Source organism: Opisthocomus hoazin, chromosome 6 (genome assembly GCF_030867145.1).
Source record: "Opisthocomus hoazin isolate bOpiHoa1 chromosome 6, bOpiHoa1.hap1, whole genome shotgun sequence".
Taxonomy (NCBI): Eukaryota; Metazoa; Chordata; class Aves; order Opisthocomiformes; family Opisthocomidae; genus Opisthocomus; species Opisthocomus hoazin.
In genome coordinates, this window is record NC_134419.1 from 31,614,281 (window position 1) to 31,631,710 (window position 17,430).

At 46.1% G+C, this 17,430-nt stretch overlaps 1 protein-coding gene across 14 annotated transcripts in view; it reads right to left on the bottom strand.

Annotated features, from left to right (window-relative positions):
- Positions 1 to 3,325: 3,325 nt before the first annotated feature.
- CEP350 (centrosomal protein 350) overlaps positions 3,326 to 17,430 on the bottom strand; it is an 82,220-nt gene continuing 68,115 nt past the window's right edge. For 13 of the 14 annotated variants that reach the window (XM_075422526.1, XM_075422524.1, XM_075422536.1 and 10 more), the window contains 4 exons: positions 15,962 to 16,363; positions 15,728 to 15,874; positions 14,449 to 14,571; positions 3,326 to 7,416 (listed from right to left, as the gene is read on the bottom strand). In XM_075422526.1, coding sequence (XP_075278641.1) covers positions 7,192 to 7,416; positions 14,449 to 14,571; positions 15,728 to 15,874; positions 15,962 to 16,363 — 897 coding nt within the window. In that variant the 3' untranslated portion in view covers positions 3,326 to 7,191. The remainder of the gene's footprint in view (positions 7,417 to 14,448; positions 14,572 to 15,727; positions 15,875 to 15,961; positions 16,364 to 17,430) is intronic. The other variant, XM_075422532.1, reaches the window with a different exon arrangement.

Sequence of the window (17,430 nt, forward strand, 5' to 3'; positions counted from 1 at the left end):
AATTTAAGATCTACTTAAAGTCATAAATCATCACCATGACCCAGGATGCGCAGAGCAGATGTTTTCCACTCCAGCTCATCTGCCCAGCTTCCAGGAGCAGATCAGAGGAGGCCACGCCACTCAGATTTGCCACATCATTATTTGGCAGCTGGTTTAATTGCAGTGCATGAAACTGAGAATACCACACGAATGACAACGGAGCACTCCTGTCTTGCCGTGGCAGTAGTCCTGCAACATGAGCGAGGTCTCACCTACCAAGAACTGGTGTGCCCGATCTCAAGTTCACTGAGCAGCACCGGCTCCATCACCTCCGCAGAGCAACGCAGCAGGACACAGACGCTGGACCAGGCTCCTTGCTGAGCTCCTCAAGCCAAGCAGCACGAAGGGTGGGATCCTCTGCAGCCTCCTTTATTTTCCTGAGATAAGAGAAAGTAAAATCTCTGGGACACCCCCCAGAACAGGTGTTAATTCCACCTCTAGCAAACTCACAGACAAAAACCGAGTTGGAGCCAGTCTAGATTTCACAGAGCGGCGACAGACAAGTCCGCCTGCAAGAGGAAGCCACCTGAAACCAACACCAGGGAGGGAACATAGCCCAAGGGACAAGGCAGGTCTTGCACAGCGAGACCAAAGCGCTGAAAAACTAGGGTCAAGAGAAACATTCAGAGCAGGAACCAACCAGACCTGCTCCAGGCCATCCTCACACAGCCTGCTTGGCAGGCAAAAGAAGGCATCTTTGCCCCAAAATGTCCTCCCTACGCCCTGCTCCTGCCCAGCCTTCACAGAATCACACAGAATCACAGAATGTTTGGGGTTGGAAGGGACCTCTGTGGGTCATCTAGTCCAACCCCCTGCTGAACCAGGGTCACCTACAGCAGGCTGCACAGGACCGCGTCCAGGCAAGTCTTGAATATCTCCAGAGAAGGAGACCACAACCACAACCTCCCTGGGCAGCCTATGCCAGGGCTCCATCACCCTCAGAGGGAAGAAGTTCTTCCTCATGTTCAGACAGAACCTTCACCCTCCCGACAGCCCCGGCAGCTCTATTTGCTTTCTTTTCACCACATTCCTGACGGATCTTACCGGGGAAGAGGCAGGAAGAAGCAGAGCTGGGGCTGTAGGTTTTGTTTGCTCCAGCTTCCAGCCCTTGTAGGGCGCCTTTCCCTCCCCCACGGGACCCGCACCCCAGAGAGTGCCCTATGCTTTCAAACTCCATCACATCTCATCTGCATTCCTGCCCGCAAACGGCCCGTGCTCCAGGCTAGGTGCCAGCAGCCGAGCTGCCCCCCTTCCTCTCCTTCCTGCGCGCTGAAGAGAGCCGCCGGCATTCAGCAGCTCCCCACCGGTTCCTTTTCTTCAGAGGGCTGTGTTAACGAGAGCCCGGACATCGCAGAAGCCCTCATGCTAGGGCAGGGCGCAGCGACGTCTGGAGCAGAGTCAACATTTCAAGCGCTCCAGCGCTCTGCCAGGCGTCTGAGGTCGTGGGATGGCAGCAGCTGGCACCGCGTCCCTGGGGAGGCACCCGGGAGCAGGTGGCACCCCGAAAGGGAGGCACCAAACCAGTCCCACTCAGCCCAGCGTATTGGTGGGAAGGCGGCCGGCACGCCATTGCCCAACCCGGGCGTTGCACCAGGTCCACGGGTGAAATGGCTGTGGAAGGCGACGGCGCTCTGAGGGTTCTGGGAAGAGTTGCACAAACACCGCCGTAGAAAGTCAGTGCCAAAAAGTGAAGCAACGCAGACTTGCAAATGAGGAAACTGGAGCCTTCATCAAGCTGATTACCGGGCATCCTGGGTAAGGCCAGCAGCAGCAATGCAGCAGAGCGCCGTGGCAGCGTTCCCACCACTCGAGCTCTTTAAAGGGAAGCCAGTTCTTTAGTCAGAGGAGCACAGCTCAGGTTTTTTTCAATGTGAAATGCACTCTGAGCCACTTCCAGCGGTGGATGCTGATGGCTGCAGGTAGCTCACCGTTCGAAAACACAGGACTTGCGGGGCAAAGTCGCTGCAGAGCGAGGAAAGCAGTGACACAGACGCTCTCCCGCTGCTCAGTAATGAGAGCGCGGAGGCTGCAGCACCGCTTTGTCTCGGCCCTTTGGACATCAAACGACCCACCACCGCACTTTGGCCGGTTCAACCCCCGAGCTCACAGGGCTGCGACATGCTTCTCCGTCGGTACGAGGGCTGCAGACGGCGTTCCTGGCACGCTCCGCCAAGGACTACTCCTGCACGCTGGCACAGCCAGAACGCAGCAAAGCTGCTTCCGTAATGGAAGTCCGAGCGCAGCAAGCCCTCCTGCAGGATGAGGTACCTCTGCTAAGGAAAAGCAAAGAGCAAACAGCTGCTCAGCACGGCCTGAAGTCCTCACAACGGTTTTGTTCACACGCCTCCGCCGGGCAGAGATGAGCGGTGAGGAGTCAACCGCCGCACAGCATCCTCCAAGCCGGAACGACCAGCGCTGGGTTTTGTAGACAGCTGCAGTCTCTGGAAAGCAGAGCCCTTTCTGCTGGGCTGTATGTTGATAAACGGCACCATAGCACGGCAGAGGCACAGCAGCAGCAGCGGCTGTCAGCTTGATAAACTCGCTTGGGCCTGGTCTCACACGGTTCCCGCCGCCACTCGTCCGGCACGTGCCTGCACGCCTGCGGTTTGGCACCGCGACTGCTCAGCCGTCCTCCTACAGAGCGCCGGGACCTTTCACATGTTAAAGTCGGGTTGGTTTGTTTTGTGGTTTTTTTTTTTTTTTCTGGAAAGGAAACAGCAAAGATTTAGGAAAGTTCCACCAACACATAAAGTTTCCAGGGAACAACATTTGCCCCCTGGGTGAAGAAGTGATCAGTGGTGGGAACAGCAGCTGTAACAATTTAGGAGCCTGATTGAGTCATCTGAAGCAAGGCTGAGGCTCCAATGAATTTAATTCCAAGGCTGTTGTTTAGCATAAAAATAGCTTTCCCTCACCCAAATGTTTTAAACCATGAGTTTTTAAAACCTATTTGAAATAGACATGTGCAAGGAGTAATTTTTTTCCCCCGCAGATCACGCGGTGCACTCCTGCAATGATTATGCAATGCTATTTGCCCGTTTTTGCTTTTATCAACACTTGGCTTTAATGATCAGGAAACTCTAATAATGCTATGATCATAATTAAGGCAGCTCTAATTGGATTTTGTGGACTGTGATTGGCATCCCAAGTACAGCATCAGACAGCAAGGGGAACATATGAGGGACAAACCTCCAGGACACCTTCAGAATTAGCAGCCATTTGGGTAATTATAAAGCTCCATTTTATAAAGAACCAGGAAACAAGATTAATTTATAAATCAGTTTATTTACAGATTTTGCTCTCTTAAAGTACATTTCAGTTACCAAAGATATTTACATTGGTGTACACAGGGAACACCCTGGTTATTTTACAATTCTTAATTACAAAAGAAAAACCCTCCACATCCTTGGGTCTGTCTACTGTGCAAAGCTGCTCTGGATGTGAACGTTAGCTGAAACTGGCCCAAAAACCAAGTTACCAGGTTATTTACACATACACAGTAAACGGGGTTCTTTTCAGCATCTCCACACCACAGTACACAGGGAGATGGACCCTCCCGAAAGGTGGCTTTGCAAATGTGTATCAAAAGGCTCTGCAAAGTCAAGGAAAAAACTAGTAAATGCAGGTTAATTACAGTATTCCTCTTTCATCTGTATATATTTTTGCATTTAATGTTTAAATTACAAATAAGTTCAATAGTTTGCTTTTCTCCATTTTAGTTGATTTGTAAACACTTCAGATGCACTAAATACCTTGTAAGATTCAACTGCTTCTCTGCTGAAAAGTACTTTATTTTCCTAATATTCTTAAGGTAGCAAAGGGATACGAAAGTCGGAACTGCGTGCAGTTCCTTGCAGAATAGTCACTTAAAAGGTCTCTGTCACTGTGCTACTGAAGATCTTCTGCAGGTACACACTTAATTCAAGTATTGCAAAAAGCTAAGGCCACTTTTTCAAGAAAGGAAAGTGAACAAGACGGGATTTTTCAATCCCTCGTTCCACCTTGTGAGCAACAAGCCTCTTCTGAAAGGCAGAAGTACTGATATTCCACAGCTCGGCTCGGGGAGCAGCCCGCTGCAAGAGAGGTACTCGTGCTCCTTGTCCTCACAAGCCTGGGCTTTCCCACCCGGCACCGAGCTCCTTCCGAAGAGGGAACTGCACCTCCCCAGTGACGACAGCCACTGTCCCAGACGGCTTACGGGTCTCAGAAAAATGTCTCCGCCGTGAATCTTCCAATGTGGCTGCACCAAGATAACCGGGACCCAGAAATATCATCTTGTTCTTAGAATAGTAAGGTTGGGGAGAGGAGAGAAATAGAGAACTCGGCCTCTGTTTGTGAGACTCCAGGCTTCCCTATACCTCCTCGTTACCAGCCATGACCCAGACAGACCACTGCTTCCTCACGGTAATCATCAGTCCACAAGTACTCAACACACTCGAGGTTTTGAGTATACACTCAACTCAAAGCAACTCAACACACTTGAGGTATTGAGAAGATAATTCACGTATGTTCAAGTCTTTTTAGGGTTGCTCCTATCAAGGATTGCTACCAAAAATAAAGTGATTTTTGTAAAGGAATAGAGCCATTACTTAGACACAGCTTCATTCTGCCCAAACAGCTGTCAAAATAGTTACTGCCTCTGTTGAGGGTACTAAACTAGTGCTCTCCGAGCCAGCAAGACAACAGGCATACGATCTCTGATGGTCCCCGGGACCTTGGCAGGCCAACTGTACAACCTTCTCCCTGCTGGCGGGCAGACCAGAAAAGCCATGCCAGCCCTGCACAACAGCCAAAAAGCCTCAGGGATGCAGGGCAACCGTCTCAACATGGCCCACCGTATCTACGGAACAGAAACTAACTTTGTTTCTCTGATACTCCAGCCACAAACCTATGCTGCAAGTTTCCGCCTTCTTTCCGTAATTGCTACCTATAAAAATAACAATCCTCGCTACTGAAGAAGATACACCCAGGAAAGGGAATCTGAGGTGGTGACCCAATCAGTGACACCATGCTGGTTATATGCAGCAGCTTTAGTTTGCTTCAGTCCTCAGCCTTTGAGAGTTTCCTGGTTCAGCATCATGACGTTTTATGTGGACAAGTGAATCACTTACAGGCAAAAAAAGCTGAACAAGGCTCCACCAAGACCATTTGACTTCCAGCCAGCCAGAAGGGCCATTACTGCGGAACAGACAGGCACATGCCCGTTGGAGGTGTTCTGTACACCATGATCTCCTCCTCGTTGTTCCACTCATTAAGCTCCCATGAGTATGGCTCACCATTAACTCACAAGTGAGGTGCTGGCAATACTGTATCTGAGAATTTGCATGGACCTCTGACAAATCCAACGCTTCCCAGTGCTGTCCCTGAAGAATTACCAGCTGTGTGTCATTGTGCAAAATGCAAATATTCCAATGATAGCTTTAAAGAAAAAAAAAAAAAAAAAGGTGAAAAAGAGAAAACAAAACAGAGCAGTAGCAGAGGTATGCATCGCAGGAAGCCCAAAAGCCACGCAGATGAAACAAACGGTAGAGATCTCCCCGCCGTGCCTACCATGGGCTGCGGCATTTTTGGGGCGCCTCTGAGGGCTTCAAAGTGTCTTTCTGTACTCCAGTGTGCCTGGAGGATCTGACTCTCCTCTGGGTCTTGTCCCAAGTTAGCAAACAGGGACATCCGCTATTAAGGCATCAACATTCAGCCCGATTGCCTGTGCTCCTGCACGAAAAACGCAAGAATTGGAGGGACGGGTTAGGAAGAAGCATTCAGCAGAAGGACACTGCAGTTGAACCCAGCACCGAATCAACCACTGAACAGCTGCCCATGGCCTAGAAGCTCTGGGAAAGGAAGGAAAGATGGAGGAGGGAAGTTTCACATCATTTTTCAGATCGGTCCTCTCAACTCTCCCTTGTCTCTGAACCAGGCACGGTGAAGCTCCATTCCTAGTCCTGCCTTTGCTTCCCACCCCTGGTCACTGAGGTTTGGCTTTTTTTACCTTCTCCCCTCCCATATCTGTCTCAAGAAGCTGGAGGTTTTGTGCGAAGAATACGGGGCTCTGGAAGTTTCCAGAACAGATGCTTTCTCAAGTTCGGCTGTCTCAAAACATAAGACAGTGCAGCCAACTGCACAGGACACTCTCTTATAACCCACTTAATAAATTATCTGAAAATAAATAAAAAACCCACAAGCACCAAACATGCAGACAGTTAAGCACTGGACACCGCTTTCTTTGGTGAATACACTCTGTTCTCCAAATTGTTCAAGTAACGGCTTCTCTGATTTATTAGGTGACAGAAAAGGAGGAAGCTGAGGGATTGAAGGCCAAATTTTTGTGAGGAAACGCTTTCCACTCCTGCATGCCCCGTGCCTGAGAAAATCCTGAGTATCCATTATCTGAGAGCAGTTGGTGCTCCAGGAAGAGAAGTGCTACACGGTAGAAGGAAAGTTGTCCACGGGCTCATCTTTCACACTTGACGTTAGGCGGCCTTTATCTCGCTCCACCTCGAGGCTGAAGCAAGTTACATAGGAAAAGCAGCAAGAACTCTTTACTTGAATACAGAAAGCAACATTATCTAATTTCCCTGGACTGGCCGGCACCATACTTGGTACCTCATCACAGAAGAAAGCTGAAAACCAGCTTCACAGAGAAGGGAATTGAATGGGCTCTGGAGCAGAAGAAAACTGATGCACATTGTTCGGGCTGCAGGAGAAGAGGTGTTAAGATTGTAACCCTGTTCAGTACGGTTAAGTCTCCATTTACGACTGAAACCTGACCGAACCATTTCTTCTCCAAATTACTCACATTTCTAAAGAAGACAAGTCGAGTACCGATGGCTGACAGCCATTCCAGCAAAGCAGCCAATATCCCAACTCAACCCGACCCTTTCAGAGCACAAGCTGAACACGGCAATGCCGCCCAGGCTGGGGCCCCAGACAGCCGCTGACAGTTATATGGCATAACTGCACTGGCACATGAACAGTCTTGAGCACTCCACAACACAGCCTCGAGTGAGGGATCGGCCCATTCCAAACAATAAATCCGGTGCGAGGTCTCTAGTGGCAGCGGATGCAAATTCAGGTTCCTTTAACCACATCTGCACTGCCCTTAAACCCCCCCCACGGAAGTCCAGCAGCATCGCTTGCAGGGTGGCGAGTACGTCAGGAGTCAGAAAAGCCTGTGACTTGGTGGCTCGCAGCTGTAAGTTTATTTTTGGCACCATCACACAAGCAGCATCTCCGCTGTTTCTCACTTATCTGGTTCAGTACATCAACCGTGTCTCTGATTAAGGCCTCGAAGATCCAGTCTGTCAGCTGCATCTTCACACACAGCTCATCCTCATCATAGTTCACCCACTGCGCTTCTTCCTCGTGAAGTTCCTGTACCTTGGAGGTTAGAAAGAAACAGGCAAAACAAACATTACAATTCTGTCACTCTAGGAGAATATCCCCTGCAAAGTTCCAGAAAGAGTCCTAAACAGTGCCCATCTGCCAACAACATATCTGTCTTTGTAACAGACTACAGGAAATGCTTGGAATAGCAAAATGAACGCAGATCTGTTAGAACCAGGCTATTTCACTGTAGGAACGTTTTCTGCCTTTGACTGCAGTATCCATTTTAAAGGATTTCATCTTCCTGCACAAGTTTTTCACTTGAAAGAACTTGGCTAATGGGATATTCTTGGCCAACAGCAGAAGCTCCATTAAGAAAGACCCTAATTGCCCATTTGCAAGAAGCTGATTCCATGCAGCTTAAACTGGTAGGAAATCACGCAAAGGCCTTGAACGGGGGAAGGAGAAAAAGACTTTACTGCGGTTCAGCTTATTTGAATAAAAATTAGAAAACCTAAAGGAAACAACTAACCTTTCCAATTCTTCTGGCACGTGTTGTATGATAGAATTACAACTCAGTTGCACAGAGTACTCCACGCTTCGCTGGATATGAGAGCATTAATTACAAATGGAATTTACAGCTAAAATTACATTACAGCTAAAAGAGTAATTCGAAGAGTATTTATTTCCTTCTGTTCCTGATTCGTTGTCAAGCAACTTCCTGTTTTACTGGTCACCAGCAAATAAGTGTTTTAGTAACAGACAGAAATATACAATTTCATTCAGCAAATCCAGTCTCACCGAGAGTCTCTCCAAACTGGGCATCTCCAATTAAACTTATTTTGCCTTGGTGACCATTTCAGTATTACAGATACAAAGCTCAAACTTGAGAAAAGAAAGAGTGGGTGCAAACATCACTCATATTTAAAATGACAGAGAAAACCTGCTAAAAGCTCTTTCTCTGCTCAGTTTTAGCAGAAAGCTCCTCTGATCGTAAACCTGACACTTTGAACTCAAAATACATTTACACTGTCCAATAGACAAGTGGGCCACACACCTCAACACTGCCAAAACAAGGTTAAAACATACTGAAAATCCACTAATCCAGTATCAAAATGTAATAGTGTTGTTATCCGAAGACAGTAGCAGAGCTATAGCCCCAACACTCCCTTCTCCCTCTTTTGCCTGAAGCTACAACCACCCAGAAACTTCTCCGTTTTGAAGGTGACAGCGGCTGTAGCATAATGATGAGTCAATAATCCAAACGCAGTGTGAAGCCCAAGAACCGCTATGGGAACCCCGGCGGATCAGCACCGCTTCAGGGTTTGTAGCTATTCATAAGGCTTCAGTCACACGTGGGGTTTCGGTCTGACAGCTCCTTTCTCCCTCTCAGGAGAGTTTGGGGAGAGCGGCAGGGATCTCATCCTGCAAACAGCTTCGGAGGAGTCGTGCTACGTGCTTAAAAATCTCTGCGCTACCACAGCGAGCGCTCCTCTTCAGCACCGCCCTCCTTTCCAACAGGGCTGTAAAAGATGAGGTGTTAATGCTTTAATTATGCTTTTTATCAGTAAGGAAGAATCAGCACTTGGCAATCAAACTTCAAACGCATGTTGTAGGTGAAAAATAAACTGAATGCTAACAAGTGGCAGATGATCGGGTGTAAGTTTGTGTGGGGTCCAATGTCTGAAATGGACTCCTGAACTCCCTCTCAAGCAGAAGCTTGCTGCCCACAACTGGTATGTGCTGGTTTGTAAATTTTGATAAGCCCTGGACTAAACAATAGCAGCATCCCAAGTCCTCCCAGCTGTCCCATCAATAAAGAGGCATATAGAGGCACCAGTTTGGAGGCTGAGGATGTGTTGCGTGTCTGCATCACAGACTATTTAGATGAGGAAAAGCAAGAGACAGGGGTCATGAAAAGAAGAGGTGGTGACAAATGGAAGGGTTCCCAAAAACCAGAAGTGGGCTGGGAAAGAAAACAGGGGCCTCAAAGGGAAGATCCTGGCTGGAGGAAAGATCCTGGAAATAGGGGAAGATCCTGGAGATGAAGGAGACGGGTGGAGACAAACGCTGGGGGATGCCCAGGGATCTTGACTGATGACATCCAAGACTGGCAACCGGGAGCACAATACCAACTGATGCGATTTTCTGCCCGACCCTCCCAGGCCAGCAGCGACCTTGCTGCTGGGAAGCAAAGTCGAGACCTAATGAACACAACACTGGGGGTGGTGGGAAGCAAGTGAGTAAAATAATCAATTATTAATAATAACAAAAGCTCTTATCTCACTGACCTCATAAATAATAATAACAAAAGCTCTTATCTCACTGACCCCAATACCCAGATCCACACTAAGGTGGTGTTTATTCTGTTTCACCTGCAACAATGTGATGGGGCAGTTCCTTTACTGTGCTCCAGGAGGGAAGGGGAAAAAAAGAAAAAAAAAAAAAAAAAGAGAGAGATTCATGGGATAAAGAAACACAAGTAAACAGGAGAGGACAAGGCAACCTGATCCAGGTGGAGAAAGGCTGGAAGTTAAACAGCAGCAGAAAGATCAAGAAAGAAAAACAGTATCAGTGATTAATTTTCTCTTGCCTCTGTCACTCCCCCCTCTCAGAGGCACAGTGCACAATTTCCTTTGGCATCAGGAGGACTTCCTCGAGCATACTTCTGAAAAACTAAGAGAATGTGCGATTTGCAGCTGCAGGCAAGTCTTGTTGATAGTGTATTCAGAACACGTGTGGGAACTGCCGTGCTGCTTTGCAGCCCTGGCTGCAGACATCTGAGCCAAGGCAGTTGCGACTGCTTTGGCCAGGAAATGTTTGATCCATTTGTTGTTTTGTCACAAACTGCTTCTAAGCACTGGAGACAGTTCGCTTATATTTGGTGACTGTCGTGGCTTTCACAGGAGTGGGCTTTGCATTGTCTTCAGCACATGCACAGCATTTACATTCTTGCACATTCTCATGACAAAAATAAAACTTCACATAGAAGTCAGCTCTCTATACTAGAGAGAAACTGCATTTGGACAAAGTCAGGAAAAAGACAATTTTAATGAAACTGAATTCCATCCTACAGGAAGAGATAATTAGTGGCACAATGCAGAAGGCTGTGTAGTATGGTTTGTGTGTGCTCTCCATTTTTTTTTTTTTAAGCACTCAAAGAAAGAAGGGGGCATACACACACAAAAAAATCAGGAGATAATGAGGCAGCATGATCCTGCTGGCCATCTAATCAGTGCCACAGTACCCAAAAAACAATACTTGAAAGAATATAATCTGAAGGAAACTGTAGACAGTAAATGAGTAAGTTTTGATTTCTGAAGGTTCCCATTCAAAACTACGAATATCTGCAAAATAAACTACATTTAAGGAGTAACTAGATCATTTGGAGACTGAGAAGTACAAAAATCCAGAAATAAACTACTGCCTTGGAAGACTGCCAGCAGGAGGAAGGCAGGCAGGCACACTGTCACAGCCCTTCACTCTCAGAGTGCTTGGAAAGCTTCAGATGCACAACTGCGCATAAGAGCTGGCTTCCATTCTCTTCTTACCGCTTCACTCCCCTTGGGTTTAGATCTCAGGCACCACAGAAGTGGCCTTTCCAATTAAGCCAGCTTGATAGAACAGCTTTGCTTTGTCGCAGAGTTCAAAACTGAACGGAGAGAAACATCCAGCCATTAAGTCAACAGGCCAGAGGATCAAGTACTTCTCAGTGCGCTTGTTGGCAGGCTTCTCAGGTGTGAAAGCTGAACACTTAGGTTTAGCAGTATCACATGAGCTTTGCTTTCTCAAGCTCCAGATAAAAGGGACAGGGGGTGGCAGGGAGAGCAATGGCAGAGTTTGTGCAAACAGATCAGCACAGGGAGTTCTGGCTGAAGACCCAGGTGAAAAAAAAGTAGTGGAAACGGTCTATTGTTAGTACCTGAACTTAAATAAGGAGATACAAGGGTTCTTGCTGTAGTTTGAAAGGAGGTTTTGAAAGGTGCTGGCAGCCCTGATGTCCCAAAATGCAGCACCTAACCTACGTGTACATTTGAGAACCTCCCACAAAGCACAGACAGCACACACGTGACAAAGGCAGCAACAGGAAGGGACGTGAGAAGAAAGCAAACACCTCAACATTCCTTTAACTTGATTTTAAACAAAGTAGCTTTTCATAAATATGAACCTCCTGTACTTATTTACTGAAAGCCAAGATTTGTTGTAATTGTTAACAAGAGGAACAACTATCCAGTAAACCAGGGAACTCTCATGAGAAATCCCATTAACAAATGCTTTCTTGAGGACAGAGATGCCTGATCAAAGTTAACCATGCTGCAAAAAAGGAGAAGAGAAAGGTGGGTTTTCTTGTCACTGGCAGAAAAACACGGCTAACTATGCTGGTTTCAGTGCTCGAAAAGAGCCGATGAGAGTGAAAATGTAACTAAGGATGCAGTGACTGGTGGAAGTACAAAAGATTAAGGAGGTGAACTAATCCATCCCGTTCTCCCCTCAATTTTCAGTGGGTGTGATGGCTGGCTGACCATCACCCACAGCACCGAGCATCACAGACAGCACCAGCACAGTGCAGGCTGATTCTACCACCGTGCCTCTTCCCCACAAGGCTGAACCTCTGGTGGAGACAAGAACCACTGGGAATGGGGTTTAGTATGATAAACGCAGAAGGACACATGCACCGATAATCAGGGAGAGAGACTGAGCTGATCAGAATAGCCTGGCACTTGCTCCATACTTTCAGCAGAAACAAAAAGAAATACAGCGAACAGTCCTGGCCAAGTTCAGCCTGGTTTTAGGGACACCTGACCACCCAGGCAGACGATGCCACCATCTGACAGTTGTTACTAATATGCTGGCGAAGGCGGCACACCACAAAGTGCCCTTTCTCTATCAAAAACCCTCTCACCCTTCGTCACGCCTAGCTCCTGGGTCAGACAGTACTGGGCAGCCAGACGTGTTCAATCCTCTCACTGAAGTCACTAAAAATGCATAATTGTCTCAACAGAAAACTATCAAAGGATGTTTTCATGTGAAGATTAGTTTTACTTGAAGGGGAAATGAAGAAACTTGGAAGGACCTGTGCTCAAAGTTTAAACGCAAGTAACAGAAGCGTAGGAACGTTTACCACTGCTTTAACAAGATCATGTTTTATTTTAACAGTCTTTGCCTTTATAAGCAGCAAAAGAATGTGGAGAAGCAAACAGCTCATGTATGTACTCGCATGACATCCCCTGCACATTGCACGAGGTGTATATTGGCTAACTCTTACCAAAAACTTCAACAAAGCATTTTCAGTTGTGATTTCTAAAGAAGCTTCTACAGCACCTAAACCTACGAAAAAAGTCTTCATTTCTCTTTCAGGAAATTGCTGTGCTGTACTACTTGAATATACTTTAAACAAAATCTGGAAAACTCCAGAACTGACCTCTCAGTTTCGGGCTACACCAATAGTTACTAGCGGATAGGCAGACCTTGTACAGAGCTGCGTATCTACTTACGACCTTGGATTTGCATTATCACAGAATTTATGACCTTAAGCACAAGTTGGAGGCTGACTAGGAGACAAAGCTATCCAGATACGTCATGTTTTATAGAGATTTTAATAAAACAAGGTAAGAGAAATTGAACACTATCTCCTTCGGTTTTCAGTTAGAAGTTTCGCTGATAGTGTCACACATCACAGTATAAATTTGTTAGCAATGCCACTGAGACTACCTTCTTCCTAAAGCATGGCATGCTGCAATCTTCACAGCGTTCTTCCCAGTCTTCAGCTAAAATTTTATTACTGTCTTCTTGTAATAACCAAATAAACACATTATTTATTAAGCCAAGCTTGTCAGAGCTCTATTAATCATTGATGTCTGGGGCTGCATGTAAATCAAAGACCAGATTGTCTGAACTTCAAACTTGCTCCACCTAACGCACTTTGGATGCCTTCAACTAGAACAATTTTTCCCAGTCAGGAATCCTTCTTCTCAGATATGGTTCAAATAAATTAGGAAATTGGTACACAAGCATAATAGTTGTACTTTTAGTTCTCTCAGGGAACTAAACGTAAGAATATTTTGCGCACGATTTAACAGACTCCGTATCCCAGAATCAAGTGTAACAGGATATGCAGAATAGATATTCTATTTACACACAATTAAAATAAACCCCTGGGAAAAAAACTGTGGTGGAAACCTTCCACTGACAGGCAATTAAAAGACCACACGACCCATGACTCGAAGTTACTTATATGTGTGCATGCATGGAATCAATTGCAGGTATAATTAAGTGAAGCACGGTGTTAATGACAACTCATATTCCCAAGCAAAACCTTCACTATCATTATAGCCAATAAAGATGTTAATCACCCTGCAATACAAGCCAACAGGTAACTTTCAAAAACTAGTACACAGCCAGATGTGCTCTACCTTACGCAGCTTTAACACTGAACTGCCTCTGCCCCGGTGGCAGCTGCACCGTCTACTTCATGACAAGTACTACAGGGGGCAGAAGTCCTGCTCGTTGCATAGCTTTGAGGAAACGCTTGGCCGCGGGTGCCATCTGACAGACTGGTTACCTTGTGCTAGGGATTACCGTGTCCCACACTGTGTCTTTGAAGCCTTTGCTGCCCTAACCCAACAACTTCTGCAACTGTTCAGTTGAATCTGGTTAGCAATCTGCTCTGAGTTCTCAGTATCACTGTTCCCAGTTCAACAATGCTACTTCAAAACAAAAACACTTTAATTTAAAGTGAGAAGAAAACCATTCCCTTCCCAAAGATAAAGTTTACTCTTCCTCTCAGTCAAATAATTCAGTGTTTTCTTCTGTAAATTCACGCTTCAAACTTCTGGGAGTGGACAAATTTATACTCCAGTCAAACAAGCAGGCATGAACAGAGAAATCACTCAAGTCACCTTATTTCACTGGCACTGGACTTCTCTTTTTGTCAACAGGGTGCTCTCTAAAATTAAACACCTTCTGTCAAGACCTCACACACACTCTGTATTCTTTCAATGATCGAATACTGAAAACTATAGTCACATGTCACACTTCAGCCTGGTGGACAGTATCTGACATGATTGCTTATTTTCATTCACTGACCAGTATATGATCCACTCGGTCTCGTTTCTTCCGCCCGAATTTCATCATCTTCTGCCAGTCTGTTTTGTGATTAGGCTCCTTCCTCAGGCTGAACAACTTCAGTACTTCAGCTGCAATGAAGCTCTGCAGAACAGTAAAGGTGAGATTTGTCACATTTGAGCTAAGAAGTGAAATGTATGCACAAAGTACCTACCCCAAAAAGTCACATTACTGAACGCGTAACAGCTTTCTGGTTAGCTAAGAGACATGCAGCGTATGCAAGACAGTTACAGTGCAAGTCTTTGAGGCAGCATCATGCAGGCAGAACTGTTAAATCCAGAAGGCGGGGATGGGGCAGGGAAGTGACACTCACTTCTGTAACAACCTTGAGAACAGAAACTTTCAATTAAACAGTACAGCAAAGAGCAGATTATGACTATCCGTTTTATGGGAGAATATTAAAGAAAAGCAGGGTGGGAGTTTGGTGACCTTGTCCTGTGTCCCTGCTCTCCCCTGCCACACACTTTTGAAAGTCTTCTCAACTAACAGAGCAATCTAGATAATATTTTTGTCTTTTCTAGACAATTAACATGCTCTATCATCCGCAAGTTAATCAAAATACAGTCAACCCCATCAAATTGCTGAAGAAACAGTACAGGTGGAAGTCTTCATTTGTGTCCTGATGAGCTGTATGGAAGGTTCTTTGCTGAGCGCTTTCAGGGAGACAGTTTTTTCCCAAATGTCCAACTGTGCAGGTTTAACCTAGGTCCAGCCAGGCTCTAGCTTTTTGGGGTTTTGTCCTTTCTTGAGCACTACCACCAATAATGGGAGAACTCCTCTGGCTTGCCAAATACAATAATGCGCTCACCCATCAAACTCTGGGTCCCCCTGGGCAACTCCTGCTGTCCCCAGTGAGGCTGGCACAGGTGTGTCTGACTGAAAAATCCAGCTCGCCCCATTTGGCCCAACCCTACTGTGGGATCCACGCCACACAAAGTTCCACTGAAACCTGCTAAAGCAGCAGCCTGTCAGCATCCCAATTTTATAAGACCAAGGTCGTCCTGGCAGTTCTGCGCAGAGGACTAAGGTTTAAAAGCAACCAGTACCAGCCAAAAGGACAGGGAGGCAAATCTGTTGAGTGAAAAAGGACAATTTTGACAAAGTCCCTTTCAAGTTTGTAATCTCGTTTGTCTTTTCATCTCCTGCTGGATACACCTGTTATGATCTTTTAACACTCAGGTAAGAGCCACTACAGTATTTTTCATCTCACTTTCCCTGCATGACAAAGATTTCTTCCTACCTTGATTTCATCCAGATCATTTGGATCTTTTACTCGGCGAAAATAAGCAGATGTGATCCTACAGGGTTTCATCCAAATAGGCTGATTTAGATTAGGATCCTCAGCAAAGATTTCCCCAAAGATCTCTCTTGTTAAATCAAATACCACCTTAACAAAGCAAGAAGGTAAAGTTAAGGCTGCTGTTGTTCATGGTAAACATTCAAAGGGCAAGAACAAAATGCTTGAAGACTGTACCTTTTTATAAGCCTGCTTGTTTATTGTGTCTGTGTCCTGCTCTTTGAGGGTATTACTGAGATCCGTAGGAAGGCTGAAACTTTGAAGATCACGACCCAGCTCTTTCAGTTTCCAGAGTTCCTCAGCTGCTGCATGCACCATACCTTCCACCTCCACCGCAGTGTGAGGGACTGCTAAAGGCTCCTCACACGGCTTTGCTGGCACTTTCTGCGGTTCTACCTTGGGCAGCACTGCTGGTTCCTCAGCTTGCTTCTGCTGGACCTTACGGGAACTCAGGCCGTAGTCCTCATCAAACCAGTCTTGATCATCTCCCAGCACACTCAGGAACTCGCGATTGAGCTCCAGCTCTGCTAGTCTCTTGGCAAGCTCTTCCTGACCACTGGCACCAAATACTGGACTCTCCTGTGAATTCAGAGCGACAGAGTAAATATGAAAGCACTGTCACACTGTTGTCTAACTCAGCTTACACTTTAAAATGCTTTGCTGATGTAATTGTGAACATACGCACAAATACTCAGAAAAATAATAACTAGCTCACAGTAAAATTAGAAATGTTTTGTTTCAAATACCTGGAGTTTCTACTATTCCTGATGAATGCTTTCCGTGGGTTCCTACAGAACTTGAAAGGCTGTGCGCCCTGCCCACTGTCTGTCCTAATGTTTAACTGTTTATGAAAGGCTGAGCGGTTTAAAAACTGATAATGTGACATACAACTTTTCCATTCACTTACCAGAAGTCTCAGATCTTAATCAACAGCCTGAAAGCTTTTAGCAGGTGATGGCTGTTTCAGTGACTGAGCGGTGCTCACACTGGTGAACTGACTGAAGCTTTCTGTGATGGTAACAGAAGCGTAGAATGGTTTGGGTTGGAAGGGACCTTAAAGATCATCTCATCACCTTCCACCGGACCAGGCTGCTCAAAGCCCCATCCAACCTGGCCTTGAACAGAGCATCCCCGGACAAACCAGAGCTCATCCTCATCACCTCTGCCCTGCCAGATCATGAAGGGGGCTGCTGTGCTAACAATAATATACTGAGATCAATGGCTCACAACGATACATTGAGATCAATGGCAACAGGTTTACCGGGATCTTCAGCAGAAACGCCAAGTCCTGTATCTGTATCATTAATGGTTGTTCTGAGGAAGCTTGAACTTCCACTACTCGTGTTACATTCGTTCAGTGGATAGAGCAGTCTGACCTTAATGACTCCACAGCAACTAATTCTGTTTCAGGATGATTATTTCACATCAAGAATAGACAGTAAGTTTACAGTCTATTGTATTTTGCCATTTTTAGAATAAAAACTGAGGGTAAGGGTTAAATACAAATTGCACACGTAAGCAGAATGCAACCTAAATGAGGTATTTATCACTTTCATGTGCCAAAATGTGTCTTTCAGCTTGTAGGGCTACCAAAACAAGCCATGAACTGGGATACACAAGAACACACATGTAAGACACATAGATCC